Raw genomic sequence first — 19,555 nt, 5'->3', positions numbered from 1 at the left:
ATCGCAGTCACACGAATGCCTTTTGTAAAATGAGTAACACATAGGAATCAAAGTCAAACTTATCGATGCAAATTATCCCCTGTAGACGTTTTGCATTAAATATGTACGTTATGAGTACTTATGTTTCCGGTGCTCAAAGTCTTTCAGTCTTTCACCTTTGTTATTTGCAATGAAATTTATATGTAGCTAAATAATTATTCGGCAACACTGCAAAATACGAGGCCCATAAAGAACATTTAAAAAGTAAACATAATCCTTGGGGTTTCCTATTTTTATCGGCAATGAGAGGGTTCCCTGAGAAAACTATCGCTTTTGTAAGGAGAATTGTATACGCTGTTTTAAGGTGCAACACACAGTCTGGACTAACCCTCATAGGAAACATATCACCTTTGGTATCAGGCATAAGGTTTTAAAAGCCACACTACATTTCCCGACACACACACACACACACACACACACACACACTCTCTCTCTCTCTCTCTCTCTCTCTCTCTCTCTCTCTCTCTCTCTCTCTCTCTCTCTCTCTCTCTCTCTCTCTCTCTCTCTCTCTCTCTCTCTCTCCACAATCGACAGACTTTTGGTGCCTCAGTTTCAAAGTGAGTGAGATGTAACGAGATATGCATATAACTAGTCACAAATATATGTTAAGCAGATAAATGGAATTATACTAACTACATTTGTTGGCCGATATTTTTGGTGGTAAAAATCAACATTTTGTCTGCACAGTATATACTCAAGGAGAAAACGCATAGTATTACATCTCATCGTCATCCTTATGCCATATTTGTATCATTCTACGTTGTCGCTAGACTTCGAGCGACAGTTGGAAATAGTAAAATCACAATAGGTCTGTACGAAGGCTGTTTATCCTCTGGCATGTTTTTCAGAGTACCCTTTGTGATCCCGTGTGTTCCAAACGTACATCCCTGCGCTTGAGTTACAGCTTTGAGGATGATGATGATCATGACGACGACGACGACGAAGATGACGATGATGATGATGATGATGATGATGATGATGCCACCTCTATTAGCCTCTACTTCTGATGAAGTCAGCTGCCATTTCAAACAGACAGTTAATTGAACAGTAAATTACAGACCAAGCGAAGTTACAGATGACCGAACGGTTGCACTCTTACAATACAAACTAATCAAACATTGTATTAAAATTCAGTAAATACTTTATTCTTTGTGACACTGGAAGATTTGACAACTTACATGACATGTAAATTCAATAATATCGAGGAATAACTCAATCTATTTATATTACATAAAGAGTATCTATAACTGGAACAAACATGATTAGAAAGTATGTGAGACAAATACACAAATGTTACAATACTTTTACCTTGCACAAAGGCGGCCATATTGAAAGGTATGTCACATTTTGAAGGAATAATGGCGGCTGTATTGGCAAGATATGTGTCATTTTATCACAAATTCACATTTTCATCATAAATAATATACACTGAAATAAATTATTAAATTCATTACTGAAAAATATTTTTACAGTGTAGTACATATTGCTTATTAAAATGAGCAAAACGTATAGCTCTAACTTGTCGGCGGAGGTGTAAAACTGACCTTTACCACTGTCATGCCACAACCTGTCCAAATATGGTAATTTTATAATATCTTGAAAAATAAAGGAGACTAATTAAATTCTGTCATTTGAAAACAATTATTGACCTGAATGCCTATAAGATGGCATCATCATCTCAATGTGATATTCATGCACCTCTGTGACCTATGACCTGTGTCATGCTGGGTCACTTTACTCCTAGCACGACTACTCTTCGCAACATAGTGAATTGTACTTCACGGTAGTGTACGTCTTTAAGTCAAGTGATTATCATTTTGCCGCTTTGACTGTGACGTGGAATGTAAACTCACTCTCAAACGTACATTAAACTTTGCTATATCTTTCATGACTTTCACATTACACGGCTGGTGTCTGTCTCTTTGATATTGTATTAAATAAGTAGCAATTAGAGATATGGTCTGTATCCGACAAAATACTTTGATTTCTGAAAGAAGCATCGCCTGTGGTCAATGCATAGGCCTTGGTTAGGGTTCAAATAGCTTTGCACTCTCCTGTCCAATTTGACTTCATGAGTAAGCTGGGAAACTGGCCCGTGTCGTACCAAAAATCCTCTCGCTTTACGAATACCAATAATGCGAGCAGTGTGTTGTTATCGAAGATGCTGAGCAACGCGAGTCGTCAGTGGCAGAGACTGCGATGCTCATATGTGTGATGGCTGTGCGCTGAAATCTCGTCGATAATTCTCATCACCTCACTACAATCATCTTAAAACTATACTTTGATCGCACCAATGAATTAGGTGCTGGGTTGCAACCAGATAGGTCGGAAGCAAAAACTTCAGGACAACAGCCATACATTCATAGAAGATTTTATGGCCGAATCGCAGGAACTATTGCACCCAATAGAAGCACTCATTGCGTTTGTAAAAGGTCAGTAGTCGCGACGAGAAACGGTAAAACTTAGTAGGCCTCGACAAAATGAGACTTGAAGGTGTACTCGATGTCGACAGCGACGTAGCCAAAATACTGTGAAGCCAATCAACCTAGTTGGCATTTTTAAAAATCGACTTTAAAATTAGATGCTTTGGTCTTATTCAGGAAGTATCGATGACGATTGCTTTATCGTCAATTCTTTCAAGCTGCAATTTTTCGTTGCTGTACTTTACATTGTCTGTTTTGGGAAACAGTTCGCCTTCCTTCATTTGTTTGTCACTGAAGACGGCGTTCTCCACGCCTTGCTGGTTTGTCTCTAAATTACTCTTAACAGTCCACTGTGATGTATGCCGTATGCAGTGGTTCACTGTTACAACTGTAACTACCACAATCACGAAGAAAACAAGCAGGCCTCCGACGACCAAACAGATTGTAACAATGAGTCTCGTGCGATCATCTGTTTCAGATAGTCCATCAAATACCTGTGTGTTGTTTACTTTCCCTGTGGTTTGCTGTCGTAGCACGGTAGTTGTTTCTGGTTTTACTCTGGTTGGTCTTTGTGATTCTGTTGGTCTAGACGTGACTTTGACTGATGGTAACGTATCAGAAGGAGATTGCGGAGATGATGATTCTCTTGTATCGTCCGTTGTAATGTTTTTCTCCTTCGTGGTTTTCGTCATCGATGACCGATGACTGTTCGTGTATATTGGTTGATTGGTTGTACTTCCATTCCGTGGGGTAGTGCCCTCAACGATGGAATTGTTTTTTGTGGTTGTTTTCGACGTAGACGTCAATGGTTCGGTTGATAGTCGCTCCTCGGTCGATTTTTTCTCTGACGTAACCACGCTGTGAAATCCGGATTGGTGGAAGTCAGCTGTGGAAGACACACCTTTTACCGTTGTTTCCATAAACTTTGACGTCACAGCTTCGGTTGATGGCTGCTGATTGGTCGTCAGTTCTTCAATCCGTGAGGTGAAAACATCAGATTGATGAATGTCATCCTTGGTTGAAACGTCATCGCTTTCTGAGGTCATCAATATCGGTGACGTCATTGCTGCCCCAAAAGACGACGCACTAGAAAGCCGTGATTGGTGTATATCATCAGTAGTGTTGACGTCACTGCTCTTAGTGGTAATCAAGGGCAGTGACGTCATTTCCAGAGTTGGGCTTACTCTTCGTGAAATACGTACATCATCAATCGCCATATCACTCAGAAAACTTGCCCCGACAACTCCTTCAAATATCACCTGCACGGACGAAGCAAGAGATAGTTTAGATATTACTTCCTGTTAATGACAGCAATTTTCATTCGATATCAAATTTTATACGTGCTTCATGAAGATCACCCCTGGGAGCTTTCGATCACAATGATTAGACATGCGAAATGACGCCCTCTGTTTGCAGATTGAAGATGTCAGTCTAATTGTGATACATGCATGTCACCCTGAGCCATAAACAGCAGAGAGGGCTATGTCCTTGCCTGAACCAACCTGACGAAAACAAAGCTACTGTAGCCAATATACAAAGGACTAGTTCGACATTTTTACAGATCTGATATTGTTGCATGAATGATAAGTCAATGTGTTTTGCAGAACACACGCACAATCTGCTGGCAGGTCCATTTTAGGAAGACCAGACCAATCGAGTACACGCTGAACATTGTAGATATAATGTAATCAGAAGTTTTCCCGTAAGGATCAGGGAAGGTGTCAGCACAGTAAGGAAAAGAATTGGATTATACGTCAGTCATTCTACACATGGTTACCCTACCCAAAGATAACCGTGGTCTGGTATGGTCACAATATTGGTCGTTAATCAGTTCAACAACGTGGCAGTACACCTATTCCATTTTTAAAATAGTCACTGCTCTATTCTATTAACGAATTTGATCAAATTAGTATTTGAGGCAAAGGTCCCATTGCAAAATCGGTGTCTCGATTTTACACACCTATCTCCTAATATACCTGGCGAAAGTACGAAAGAGAATGTCTAATTCACCTAGACTCGGGTAACTTAGGGTAACTCGGGTAAACCGTACACAGAGTTTGGTAACTCACCTGAAAGGAATATGTTACATTAAATTCCAACTCTACAGGCAACCAGTGATCCCCGTATGTCCGCTGGTGTCTTCCAGCTTTACTCCACACTAGTTCTTCAGAGCTATTTGTGACGTCCCGGATGTAGACATTCAACTGACCTAGCAGAAGTAAAAATTAAAACGGTGCACTCTGTAAGTTTTGCTTTCCTTGTCAAGATTTTTTTCCGAAAGCAAGGGAACTGACTACTGTTTTCAGAAGTTACTGAATACTTATTTGATTTCACATGGTGATCATCTATTAGGCTCTCTGATATTTGAAAGATGATGATGATGATGATGATGATGATGATGATGATGATGATGATGATGATGATGATTGTGGTGGTGGTGGTGGTGGTGGTGATCATGATTATGATGATCATCGTCATCCATCATTATCACCATCATCATCGTCGTCATCGTCAACAACATCAACATCATCATAGTATCGAAGAAGGCGAGATTGTGTACTTGAAGTTTTCATTATTAAGAAGGGCGAGTCGTCCCGTCGGCGATGAATGTCATGCAAATGTGAAGCAAATTCAGCATATGATGCATGTTCATGGTTCACTAGTTTTGTAACTTTCCAATCACTACAACACGTTACAAAAATAAACTTTGATTGCCTAGCTTTATTTATATTAAACCGCTTCTGCACCAGTTTTGGTAAAGCCGCCATTTCAAAATGTTGGATATGCGCAAGAGATGTTGGGATATGTTGTGCATAGCAACAGATCCATTATATAGGTCCCATACACGCAGCCGCAAACGGGACGACCCCCTTTCTTCAATTGCCTTGGGTTTTTCAAAACATTTTGAAGTATAACTTCTCTATAATCCTATTTCCTTCTCCTAAAGTGGTTTATCTTTTTTCGCTGTTGTTCCTATGTTTGAGTAAGAGGGGCCTCTGTCTTTCGGAAGTTTGTAAAGAAATATTGTGATGTGTCACTTTGGAGTCGGTACTTACCCATGGCAGTGCCGTGCATGTGATTGTAGAATGTCACCGTACACTGGTCCTCGTTTCCTTCTTGAACTTCGAACACTGGACTCAGAAGCCTCGCTTTGTTTCCTTCCACCTGAGGTGCAGACGCCTCGACGTATGCGTAGAATCCTGACGTGTTAAAAACGTTTGGGGTACATCAAATCATGGTGGTATGTGACGGTATAAGAAACGACACTCTATCAGACATTCCAAAACAGGTGCTCACACAGCCGTACCTTTCCTTAGACTATGATTTCATCCCTTATTGTAGATTTTCCCTCGAAAAACATTATACATGTATTTGACAGTCCACACACACGATTGTCCTGTCTCCGATAATTTGTTATAGACACCTGATCAATTTTGGAATTTTCTGATCTTGGCGAAAATAGTAAATGTTGTACTACGCTAGTGCAGCTTTTCATACCATTTATAATATCTTAATGTGAAATTGATAATATGTGTGAGTATTTGTGTGTGTGTTTAATATTCATTATCATTGTCATAAACTTATATATATAACTTATATGGTGTCTACTGCATCCATACCTCCAATGGAGTGTCAATACAAGTCGGTCTGATCATTAAAATGACGCCTATTGTGAACATAACCGACAAAAACACGAAGTCTTAAATTTGAAGAAATATGGGTTAAACCCATATCTTCTAGCTCCTCTTGTTGTAACTTTCTAACTGTAGGAGAATATTTCAGGTAGTTTTGTTTGTTTGTTTGTTTGTTTGTTTATTTGTAGTTCTATTCGTACGATCGTGTCGAGATGCGTAGTGTTCAGGCTGTCAGTACAAACCCTACGTGTGGAATGTCCCCTGTTATTGTACACAACTGAATATTAAGTCCCAGACAAGAATTCATTGTCTTCAATAACCAATATATATTTTACATAATTGGTTGTGTTTACAATGCTATTTTGTATTCAAGAATACTTTAGAGAGGAGAACTAGTAAATGTATATAAAGTACATAAGATTTGAGCTGTTTCAAGTTCCCTCTTAGATGGTTATTACTCTTAGCGACAAGGCATGCCACGACTTACCTTCTCCGCTCTCGCCGTGGGTATGGTCATGCTCCGGTCCGGTGGCGCCGGAGGGCGTGCTTCCCTTGTGCAACGTCCAGTTGAAGTCGTCATGCTCGTCTTGCAAGAAATCACAGAATCCAGTCTCGAAGTTGCATTCCGAATACGTGACGTTTTGTGATACTGCTAAAACAAACAGAAAGAAACTTTCACTCATAAAAATTGGAATGTAACTTGTGTTGAAATTTCTATTCGCTTATTATGCAAAGTTGAAAATATTTGCAATTAGAAACCCCTCACCTCTAGCTTTGTACACTTAGCGCTATCACTATCATGAACAATTGCAGACGCTTTGAAAACAATATTGTCGCTTTTTCTTTATCATTTTACAGAGACAAGGACGATTAATATGAGAGGCTGTATCACAAACCCGAGAGACTATCTTGTATCGTCTTTTTCTCTGTTTATGCTGTGGATAAAATTGGTTGCGTCGGTTTCATTCCAACATACAAGTAACCACGGTATATGACATGGATAAATGGACCTAATGGTCGCTCGGTCACTACGAAGCCTCCATTCTCTATTATGCCCTAGACGGTGCTGAGGCCAATGTTCGGGGTCCAAGATAATATATTCCGAAACCAGGCCATACCATCCCGCTGATCTGGATGAAAGTCTGTCGACAGGAGAACACTTTGGAATAGGCTGACTCTGGCGAATAAAGATCCCAGGATGCAACGTCCAGTTTAAGGTCATTTTACTCACCGGCAATTATTGTATTTGAAACTTTGACGTCATCTATACCGATTTCTATGTCCTGCAAGCTGCCTTTGATGGCTTCAAAGACGATCTAGAATTGTAAAATACGACAGAGTTAGCGATAAGGACAACTGTTTCTACAAAGCATAGGGATTTGCTTGTGACTTGGAGGGTGAACAAATGTCTATTTACTTTTCCGCTTACGTTGAAATTAGATATGACCATAACAACTGGAATTGCTCCATGCTACAGAGCTGTATCTGGTCATGTTTTACTCGACGACGCATTTTTCTCAGTCAGAAAGAAAGTGTATCGAACTTTTTTGTTTGTCTTCTTGTTTGTTTAATTATTTTTCATGCTTGCTTGCTTACTGCATATACACTATATGAAGTTATCCACAGTGCTACGGCGTTACTCCATACCTGGTTGTCAGCTCCTATCGGAGGCAGCTCAACTTGACCTAAAATCCACGAGTCATCACTGCTTGAAGTATCTCGCCGCCAAATAAGCATTTCTGTGTTGTCCTGGCCACGGAGCAGCACGTTCAGTGCAGCGCTTCTGTTAGTAGATGTCCCGTTGAAGTACATATGATACCAGAAAGTTAGTTTTGCTCCATCGTCGCTAGAGGGCAGTGTTTGGGTCTGAATGCGAACCCGATCGCCAACCTCAAGACTGGTCATGTTTGCATGTATGAACCATCCTTCAACACCTAGAAAGTAATTATTGATCACAACCGTGAGTTTTTTCGACAGTCTAATTACCATCTAAAACCAAACAGCATGGCAAATTATTCTGGCATCAGTAAAGTATGTTTCTAGATCTGCAACAGAGGCTAACTGTCGGTTACTTTGGATCGTTTTCTCCGTGTGTCCTGAATTGGTAAGAATTTCAAATTAGCATATTTTTTAACATTTCGGAGAGATATGACGTGAATATGAAAGACAGTATTTCTATCTTGGAAAAAAGAGCAAAAATAGTCAAGCCATGACCTGGCAAACAGTCGTATTTCATCTTAAAACTTTCGACTGAAAATTGCTCTTCAAACTAGGACGCGTTCTTACTTTGCAGTGTATGGTCGAATAGAATTCCTAAATCACCGTCTTTTCTTTCACGTAATTTCGTCGGCCCTTGACTTCTAAGCCAATCAGACTGATCGTTTATATCTTGGATCCAATCGCATAAGTCAGTTTCGAAATCGCACCACAATGCTGCACCTAGAATAGCGAATCAAAATGTTCGTTACATGATTACTTTTACATTCTGACTGCACACATTTTGCAAGATGACGAGTTAAGGTATATTGACAGGAACAGATAATGAAAAGATAATAAATTTCAGTGAAAGTTTTATCTAATGGCAAGAACATAAAATTACTTATGTTGGAAACATGATATAAGATATATTAAAGCGCACATTTTTTTCTACATTACAGTCCATACTCTCTTTAGGTGACTAGGCGATGGGAAATCCATCGCTCGAGGGCGCTCATTGCGGTGAAAGAACTTTGAACCATTAATTGAAGTCACTTTTTAATCCCATGCAACGCAAGTGAAACACTATGAAGTTTTCTTCATGTATGGTTAATTTGTACTTTATTTATAAGATGATAGAAAACTTGGTGATGTAAACCCTCAAGTCCAGCGAGACTTGAAAATAAGGAATACGCCTTGAACTAATTCTCACAGTTAAATCCCATTATTTTTTTCTTCTTACACATAGTTTTTTTTTGGTTTTTGGACCTTTTCTTTGTACACTTTCGTTTGCTTAACTCATTTACAATTAAGTGGACATGGAGTTTCATGGCGATGATGGACACATGTGCTGTCGCTGCTCTTCTCAATAAAAGACTCCGTTAATGACACGTTGTACATCTTAGGATTACACTTGTAACTTCGCAGCGACAAAAGGCAAGACTGAGAATAACAGGAAGGGGACAGTTTCCTACTTATTTTGTTTTCCTAAGACATTGTATGGGTCGCACACTTCAAATAATCGGCGATCCTAAAGTGTCTTTTCAAGCGGGCCGAAAACAAGAACAGGAAGTCAGATGCGACGAGGCAAAAACGCCGCCGACTGACAGTCTATTCTGTTGATTGATTGATGAACAAGATTCAGTAATTAAATGTTATCGTTAATGGCGACACGGGTTACTACCTCCATAGTATGAAAATATGCAAGATTTTGATCCCTGGAGATTAATTGTGGTAGTGCGCGAAATACCGTTTAAATATAACTTTAAAAAGGGTGCCACTTGCCGCTAATCAAAGACACCGACGTTGTGATATATAGTAAAATGTGTCTGCTTTTGTTTGGTTCTTATTTACTTTCGACCCACCGTTTCATTTCAAAGATTCTGTGCTCGAAGAATGTAAGGAAATTACACGAGATCAATTACACCAGTGCGCTGACTTAAAGGAAAAGTTTAGGCAACGTGCGCATCACTTGAAAATCTGAGAGGCATGTCTTTTTTCTGTTAAAAAGTTTTCGCAAACATACAAAACAGCTAGGACGCAAAATATGTTTCATTTCACAATACTTAAACAAAACAAGCAATTGACTCAGATAGGTGTTTGAAGCTGGCTTCTCTTTATAATCATAAAATGTTAAAAAGAAAGCGAACGTGCTTTTCACCGTGCAAACAAATCAAATAACTGCTGTGGTAATCTGGTAGTAAAGTGGTTCTGGGGAAAATAGGAAAGAAAGAATATGGCATAATCACATCACTATTGGACAATACCAATTAACAGAAACAAATCATCATCTATTTATTTTACCCGACGCAACTTTGTTTAATTTTTACTAGTAATGTACCTGCTCTTTTACGTATCTCAACTCTAGGCTTCAAAAAGACGTCGATCATAATGCCGTACACTTTTTGTTCGTCCTCAAAATAGTAAAATAGAATCACAACAGAATCGAAGTCAGCATCCCTAGTGATCTAGAAACTGTTCACAAGTACCGTAATGAACCCTGAACACCTTGACGTACAGGTTAAACTATTCCAGGATAATTTTGGTGAACATGGAATGCGATCATGCTGTCCATCACACACTTACGACCATTTTAGGCGATATTGGAAAACAATGAAAGTTTTTATAGCAGTCTCCGTCCATACGGTGTTTTACCCCATGGGAACTTTCAATCTTCGGCCGCATTTTTGTAGGATTCATTGTTACAGGACAAACATGCCGTTGTCTTGCAATGCTTTGAAATGAACTCCTGGAACTTCCTGTTTGTTGAGTGTGCTTTATATTATAAGTAGCCTTCAACAGGTGGTTGCAAATCGGAATTTCTGGTAACGTCAGTAAAATCATGGAACCATAGACCCGCCATGACCTAGTGCTCGAAGCTAGATCTATCCTAACGTACAATTATTATGAAATATATGGAAAAATGGATTTTTTTCTTACTTTGCATTTGAGTATATGGTATTTCCCTTATAGACCTGACTTCTGTTACTAGCCGTGCTATGGTGCCCTATTTAGTGTAATATCATATGGAGGTTGTAGCAGCAGCTAATTCCATGACTATATACGGCTCGCTATGGTGTGTGTATTTGCAGTGCAACCGTGCATAAAGGCCGCCCACTCATTAATTGTCGAAACGTTTAGCGTCTGTGAGCTATTGAAAGTAAAGCTATTTATAGTTCTTTGTAATCTACCTACACTGGCGTGGCATTTTCAATGGTTTCTTCTCAGAAAGTCAAAAGCGTGCAATCACTTGAGGGGTTTCGATAACAATTTTTCCGAGTAAATAAACACACGTGAACTCCGCTATGGTGCGTCGACCGCGTTCAGTCGCACCCAAAACAGGTATTTGTCCTCGACGAAGCTTTCTCGTGACCCTGACAATCCTAAATACCTGCATGGCGTGGTCAATCTGATTCCACCACCTGTTTGTTCAGCAGTTGTGCTGAAGCGAGCATGCGATGACGTCATTCTCCAAACACGAGGAAGTATTTCTTTTCAAAAACAAAACCCCCGCCAAGTTAAAGACATTTCTCCGCGTTGGCAATTCTCTCTTTCTACATCCATGGTAATGTCTACATGTATTGACTGCCTTCATACATAGACTTTAGTAGGAAACACCCCTCACCCTCATTTTATAGCGTTGTCCTATACTTATCCCAAAACATCACAATTGCCATGAATGCGCTACACCACCGTCCCTCCACCCACGAGGGACGGTGGCTACCCCTTTATTTAACAGCCACAAATCTAACCCCTGCACGTACCATAAAACATGGAGGTACAAACATGGATGCTATCGTTTACATCCATGGTTCAAGTGAGACGACCTCCATGCAGTAACCGTTAACTCAGTCCCTCCACCCACTATGCCGATAAATGGCACGTTTCACGTACAACTCAGATAGTATATTAAAACAGAAGTCAAACATACAACGTTGAATTATTTTCACTATACCGTCGCACGGTGTCAGAGTACGACCAGATTCATCGCTTTCGATTGCCGGCATGTCATCACGTAGCCAGATCAATCTGTGACATAGCCACCTACGACAGGGACGAGTCAAGTTACTGTTTATCATTAAACAACTATTTCGATCCTCTCGTTTCTGGTCATCTTCACAAATAAAGCATTCCAGCTGCCCGAGGACATCAAATAGAATGATTTATGATACCTATACGGCCACGCTGCTCCTAAATTTCCTACACTTCTTACTCGCATTGAAAATTTGAGGTCAGTCGGTGATGAAGAGTTACTTCACGGAGCGTCAAATTTTTTTTTTTTTTTGCTCTAAGATGTATTCCTGATTCTAAAGATTATTTAGCTGTAACCTATGGCATCTCTACCTATGCATCTGGTCAAAGTTTTTTTTTAATACAGACGCTACAACGCAAAGGATAGTGTGACTGCAAATTTCCATTGAGATGATTGAGCTGCAACCCATGTCTGAATGCGTCACCATTGTTTATCCGTTGCCATGGAGAAAGGCGGTGTCGCTCCACTAAATTTACACATCTAGGGTTACCATGACTAACAACAACCGTGATGCGATGTCAAAGGGCAGCCTGAGTCATTACCATAAGAGTTGGTGGAACGCACTCCACCTTTTGTATGATATATGGCAAAATACTGTACCAGTGACGGAGAGATTGTGGACAAGGTTGTGATTGTAACTGAGATAATGGATACGGTCACATTCCTTGTGGAGGGCATTGCTGCAACTCATCATACAAAACCATAAGCTCACATGGTTTTGACACTTTACTCCAAAACACATGAAATACTGGCCGGCAACTATTGTCTGGTAACCATAAACCATCGCCCCAGGATATCTGTTTTAACCAAGGGCATGTCGTCTGCTTGTATTACACGGCGCAATCAGCATCAAGCACAATTGTGCAGAAATTGGTGAATTTTGTAATTACCCATGGAACAATATATTAGCAAATGAAAAGGTATATTTTCACATGAAGCATTTCCTAACGTCTATACGAACAAGAGACAAGTCATGACTACTCAAAAAGGGAAGAAGTGGCGATAGTTTACTCCAAATATTCGATTAAAAATACGATATGGTCGTCTGCTCTTCATGAGAGCATACATTTCCTATAGAAAGTTGACTATTATGTTCAAAGTAGATATAATCCGACAAATTTTGCTTACATGCTGGCAAAAAACCACCATTGTTCTGTAAGTGCATGTTAAAGAGGCACACCTTGATGAATCTGAAACATATTTTCACCGTCGAATAGTCAAGATAAAAACATCTTCGCGCAAAAGTTCGTTCGGCAACCCTCCGATTACCTTATAAGTACATGATGACGCCAGTGTACTTAGTGCTGATAAGAATATACCACTGCCCGAGATAGGTCATATAGGTCTCTCTCGTTGCCTGAAGTATTTTTACCTCTTATCGATAATAGTATACACACTTGATTTAACATGCAACAAATGACCACGGTATTATTTTACTGCGTTATTTTCAACCCCGGTGTTCAGTTAAATCACAGACAAGGTGATTTCATGAATAATTGTGACGTGTGCGTCGAAACAATAGGGCTCCTTGAATGCTGCATTGACAATACCTCAGCGTGCTAACAACCGTGTTTCATTGTCTGTGACAACCATTAAATTTTCTCTCTTGAGAATTGGTATTCGATGATGACGATTAATGTCTGTACGTACGACGATATGTTTGAATAACGGGGTTATTCAAAGGTCAGAACCATCGACCGAACGAACCACTGCCAACATTCCGACCTTACTTTCAGATCATAAATTCTCATTTTTTTCAACAACAAAAAATAACCTGATACTGAGAAACCACACGGGAATTTCCGCAAATGTAAGATTACGAAACCTGTCCTTCATTATACTAGAGTTACATTTTAATTGAGAAAGATAGAGAGTATGAATTTTATAAACGTTCTAGAGTTACAGTTTAAGAGAGAGAGAGAGAGAGAGAGAGAGAGAGAGAGAGAGAGAGAGATGCGCGTCGAGCTTCAAGGTAGCAAGACCGTAGATTATTATTGTACATAACGGGGATAATGACCGCTACCCTTCATAATTTCCGTTTTCTTATCTCCTCTAAATTGTCATGATCGCAGTTCCTTCCTTTTCCCATGGTCAGTTTAAAACAATATTAAATCTACGTGAGTTGTTGAAATTCACCTTGACAATATAGAAGTCGTGATTGTAACGAAGAGTGAATGCTGAAATATTTTCCGGTTAGATCTATTTCACGCGAATATGAAAGTTCTGTAAAAGATGACTTACCTCTTGTCCAAAATACAAACAGCGTGAGAATCGATCCTCGTAAACATGGCGTGCAACCCATCGCTGAAGATACAGGGAAGTTGTGATAGATCTGCGAATCAAGGACTGTCAATATCACTCTTTTGATAACAGATCATGTACACTGCCGGTGTCCCGAGTCGTACAACCACAGTGTTGAACTCTTTTTGGGTGGAGCCGTTCGCTATTAAGAGTCACAATACTTCACCGTAGAAATCTGTGATAATCAAAGGATTCTGAGTGAAAAGTTACGCAGTGTTGTATGTCCTGCCGGTGACTCTTGGCTCGTGTGTGTTTACACATACGTAGGGTCACAGTGGTGTGTGAAGTCCCCTCTTGTGATACTGCGAGTAGGTGTTGAACAATGTCCCAGTGCGAGCAAGAACAGCGTGAGCCAATCTGTTCGCTGAAAACGATCTAGCCAAGGTCACAACAGGTCAAATACTAGTCGAGCGAGACGCTCACTGGGTTTAGTACTTGTGAGACACGCGTGGAACTCGGAGACATACGATCTAGAGAGATTTGTGTGAGAATTTCCTTACTCGTGCTGTTGAATGACCGGTTGCTTCCCGTTGCAATCGTCGATACCAGCTGTCTGTGGTTATAAGCGCTTTCGCGAGAAGCGGGGGCAGACTGCGGTTGACAGTATACCATTGTTGATCGCTTTTACTCACGCTCGCTTCGAGGCAATTTGCATACCGGATTAAGTTGACGCCTTTCAATTTCACCGATAGCGGCGTTTTGCGTTTGAGGTGAAAAAGTCCCGTCGTATTTGCATTGTCGAGCAAGCAATTGTGTTTGAAGCGACACTGGAAATGTCGTGAAAATTCCTGTGGTTATGGTTTAAAACAAACAATACGAAGTGATAAACACCGTGAGAACACACCTGACATTCCTTCACAGTTGTTGTGTTAAAGAGAGAGGACCGACTTCTGAAGGGCACGATCGAAAGTCATACAATATCAAATTGTCTTTGTGCAGTTCTTTCTATAGGATGATAGCTTTAACGTTTGACATTGTTGTATATTATTTTCTGGAAAGAACGCGTATTTTTCTTCTCTCTGATATATCTTAAAATGCAAAGTATCATCCATCCACAGCCGGCCAGCGCGGTGTATACAACATGATGTGTTACTGACGAATCCATTCTAATCTTGACCGTAAATAACTTGTAAACATTAAAATTCGATATTATACATACATCCTCATATGCTGCAATTTGAGATTTCTAATATCACTTGCGGCTTCCTCGATTGTTTATGTTATTTTGTAGGTCGGACTTCATGACGTCATGTTGTACTTGATGAACTCTGTTTTCTCGCATTACTACATTACCATTTATTTTTTCAGTCATTGCCCAAGACATTGGCATGATCACAGTAGCAGTAGCCTGGTAATTGACATCGAACGGTATTCTATTACACTTGAAAAAAACAACTACAATGCATAGCTCTATATCGACCACCTATGCATTAACTTGTGCACGGAGGATGGAATTTCTGCCCACCTGCGCGGCGGAGGCCAAGGGAAATAGGACGTGACTGAGCAGAACTATATTTACAATATCTACAGGTATTTCAAACTTCCACAATCCTAAGGGTTGTTAAATAGGAACATAAACACGAATTTGTGTCTGGAAGTAGCTGTTAAGAGGGCATTTCCGGTTCAAAACCAAACATCTACTTCTTACGCAAACATAGACTTGGTTCATCTTCCGGGTACATTAGTCATTTGCATTTTCGTGGGATACAATTACAGATTAACCCGATATCGTCCTGAGTTGTGTCATTTTGCCATAATTATACAACAGATGTTTCCTTATTTTTCAGAATTTAATGATCATCCAGCTAGCGATCTCTTTAACGACACAGATAGAATTTCTCTTTGTCTGTGCAGACTATAAAATTTGAGGCGAGTGTGTGTTAACGCTTGTCGAACTAGCGAAAACAACAATGAACGATGAGGGCAGTGTTCAGTATTCAGTGAGCTCCACAACTCATTGTGGGAGACAAGCACCTTGCATGTACGACATAAACCATAAGCTTGTTCACCACTACACTGATTGCAGTCACAATTCATTAATTAACTTATTCATTAACTCACTCGTACACCAGCATGGGGTAAGTCTATCTAGACAGTTTGTCGCTCAGCTGACTTCTAATAACAACAGCTAAAAGTCTGAAAGAGATGTTCTCAGCTAAAATTCATGCAATACCATACATTATACCTCACTTCATTTCTCGTCACTGACTTCATAAATAAAGCACAGACACTTAGACTTGCTCAGACTGAGTATCTTTCGTTGGACTTCGATGAGTTATCGCATCTGTGCAATAAACGGATCAGCTATGGCTAGGCAGACTTAACCCTATGCTGGTTTGCTGTGATCAGTGAGTAAGTCGGTAACTTTGGAATAGTATACTGTGATACCTGAGTTGAGCGTTTGTATTGCGCATACAAGGTATTTGTCACACAATGAGTTGTGGAGCTTACCAGTAATGCATCGTAGGTTCTGGACTCATAACAACAAAGTTTTAACTTGGATATTTCTGTTAATGTGCAGCGGCCCGAACGACTATGTCCGTTGGTAAATTGCCATTACTGGACCAGGGCTATTTTCTGCTTGATTAACTGTTCGGAAATAATGGATTTGCCAGAATATTTCGACCCGTTCTGTCGATCTAGTGCTCTTTGAACCCCATCTCTAAAGATCTTCTGGGCCTATGCTCAGATTGTAGCCAATTGGTTGACTGAAAAAGGGAAATGTTTCGTTTTTTTCTGCCGAAATAAACTCTGCAAACCTACGTGCATGAGCGCAACCGAAAAGCAAAGAATTTACTTAGTCTGATCTAATATCAGAAAAGCAAAACTATAACTCTCTGATCAACTGTTGGGGGCGACATCGCAGATAATCACGAATAAATGTTTTGGACAGTAAATCAAAGTTCACACGAGACATGACTTCATAGAAGCAAATATTTAGGCAATAAAAACACACCCAATCGACGGAATACCACGAGATTTTGACCAGTTCACGACATATATGCAAGAGCGATAGCAACTGCATATATGAAGTGAACTGGTCAAAAGCGAGTGGTATATCGTCGCTGGGTATGATTTATCGCTATTATATCATAACATGTACAGTATATGGAAATTCTGATATGGAACGTCGAAAAAGGAATTTTGCTCTTGCCGAAAGCTAGCGCGTGTGCCAACCGTGGTATATCGCGAATATACCACGGTTATTTTCACGTCTCGATTAATCAGATCGCTGCATTTGCGCCATCAATACACTGGTATGATATAATACAGGATATGGTTGACCATTAAAATTGTTCACTGTGCTTGTTAGACGCTCAACAAACAATATGACAACCTGCGTAGGTATGGTCTCTAGTTCTTTATAAATCGTTAGTGTATTTAGGTGCAGACGACATGTGAGTGGTGATCATCCTTAAAATGTTCTAAAATATCAATATTTATTTACCAATTACCATTCATCGTTAAAGAAGCATCATTATATCACTAGAGTCAGGAAGTGACACATCTACAAATCCAGCATGCAAAACTTGAACAATCAGGACTTCATTTTCATCGAAAACAAAAAGTTAAGCGGTGAAAGAAACACCAATTTGAAAACATCAGCAGGTCTTGCAGAGGATACTACCCGATTCTATGTGCTAACAGCATTGCACAAAGATAATATAACAATAAATTGATTGCAATCCCTCAGCCGGAGAAATATATCTGCTACCAATAACAATGACAGTTTACCCTTCATGTTACCGAGATACAGACCTTTTTCAGTTTAGTTAAGCATAATCGCTAACTGTGGGCATTGTAAACGTCATGTAGGTTGAGAGGTCAGTCTTATTTGTCAGAACTTTGAAACATACTGAAATACTGGTCGATATATGACCGTACCTTATTACAGAACACTTTTAAAAACTCGATGACGAAATATGTTTTCTGCCTGAAACACAGTAAATGAGTTGTTGTTCTCTAAGGTAAATTAGACCTTTGGAAGTAAATCACGCTAGACCAGACGGCAGAATTTTTACTGACTGGGAGAAAATCTCCCGGTCTTGAGACCTCCGAGAAATGCTACATGTATTTTGTTGCGGCCGTCCCAATTACGATTTTTCTCTTTGACCCTAAAAAGTACAAATAGAGATTATCCACGCGTCCGAAATGCACATTTCATGTAAGTGACAATTTGCTATATGTCATTTCTACAGAAGATATTACTGTTATGATTGTTATTGAATAAATGTAAAGATATACAAAGAAAGCAATGCTGAACTTCAATAGTGAACTTCAATGTTCAGAACAACAATGGCAAACTCGCCTTCAAATTTGAACATGCTGAATATAGTAATCATGCTGGTACACTTTTCTGCATGCGAAAATGTATATTACATTATTTTGGTAAAGCAGTCTTCATATTGGAAGAAATTATCCTGATCGGGGGACCTGTTTTTCTCCATATTCCGATTTTTCTCACACATTTTTCCCCTGGTCGGTAGGATTTCTCCCTATCAGGAGGCCCACTCGACTCCCTTTTGCTTTAGTCTGCCTTAATGTTGGGTACTCTGTGATAATGCGTCCATTTTATTTTAGTTCATCACTGATTTATTAAGAACTTTGCACTTTCCCTGACATCAAAGCGAATAACATTTACTTTTTTACTTTAGCCGTGACGGGAAATAAACAAATATTAAGTTCCCTGAATTTTGCTGATTCTTGGTCAGGAGGTCTCTGTTTTTTAGGATATTTATTGAAGGTGACATTGTACCTAGCCTGGGTTGTTAGAGGGCTTCCTGAATGAGGAATGTCGGGTCCTACTGGCGACCTCACTGGGTTAATATTTTTGATATGTACAGGAAAGGCCACGATAAAGCAGTTACAAATGATTAAAGGAAGGGGACTCGATCGCAGGGATGGATCTTGTTCTAGTCTGTTAGAGGATTGTGAAGGTGTAATAGTCTTTTGTTTTCCATTGAAATTGTAAATAAGTAAATTTCCTGGCAAGACAATCTGACGCCTGAACCATGCCTTTAAGTCCTCTTCGGACTGACAGGTGAACGATGGCACATGTCTCTGAAAATAACGTTCTGTTGGAGTTCAATAGGAAGTCACCGTGGCGTAGGGTTCAGAGTAACGGATTTACTGTATGTGGATGGCGAGTTTGTAACACGGGCAATGCGCTGTGCTCAACATGGCGAAAGATAGAGTTGCAAATGAAAGAAGTTACTTTTCCTGTCTTACGCAATGTTGACCAACCCATAAAATCCCTGATAAGTCCACGGATAAGCATAATTAGTTGTGTTGACTAATTAATTACAAGATGTGTATATGAGAGATAAACCTCCTTGTAATGGGGTGTAAAATAAACAAAGAATCAAGAGGCTAGCTTTGGTTATACAATCATTTATTTTATTTACTCTGATCAGTCAGAGCATGAAGAA

The 19,555-nt window shown here is 39.8% G+C and overlaps 1 protein-coding gene across 2 annotated transcripts; it reads right to left on the bottom strand.

The window, feature by feature from the left end:
* Window positions 1-1,162: 1,162 nt before the first annotated feature.
* LOC139142032 (MAM and LDL-receptor class A domain-containing protein 1-like) lies at window positions 1,163-14,752 on the bottom strand. Of its 2 annotated transcripts, none has more exons than XM_070711831.1 (9): window positions 14,627-14,752; window positions 14,067-14,301; window positions 8,384-8,536; window positions 7,745-8,031; window positions 7,329-7,413; window positions 6,585-6,746; window positions 5,519-5,662; window positions 4,532-4,671; window positions 1,163-3,721 (listed from the first exon to the last, which is right to left on the bottom strand). In XM_070711831.1, the coding sequence occupies exons 2-9, from the start codon at window positions 14,125-14,127 to the stop codon at window positions 2,636-2,638; spliced, it is 2,118 nt and encodes a 705-aa protein (XP_070567932.1). In that variant the 5' UTR covers window positions 14,128-14,301; window positions 14,627-14,752; the 3' UTR covers window positions 1,163-2,635. The 2 variants fall into 2 exon arrangements, with proteins under 2 accessions (XP_070567932.1, XP_070567931.1); XM_070711830.1 differs by having other exon boundaries at window positions 1,170-3,721; window positions 6,585-6,749; window positions 14,627-14,750.
* Window positions 14,753-19,555: the final 4,803 nt, after the last annotated feature.

Source organism: Ptychodera flava, chromosome 10, assembly GCF_041260155.1.
Source record: "Ptychodera flava strain L36383 chromosome 10, AS_Pfla_20210202, whole genome shotgun sequence".
NCBI lineage: Eukaryota > Metazoa > Hemichordata > Enteropneusta > Ptychoderidae > Ptychodera > Ptychodera flava.
The sequence above is the reverse complement of the archived record's forward strand: the minus strand, read 5'-3'. Positions and strand labels throughout refer to the sequence as shown.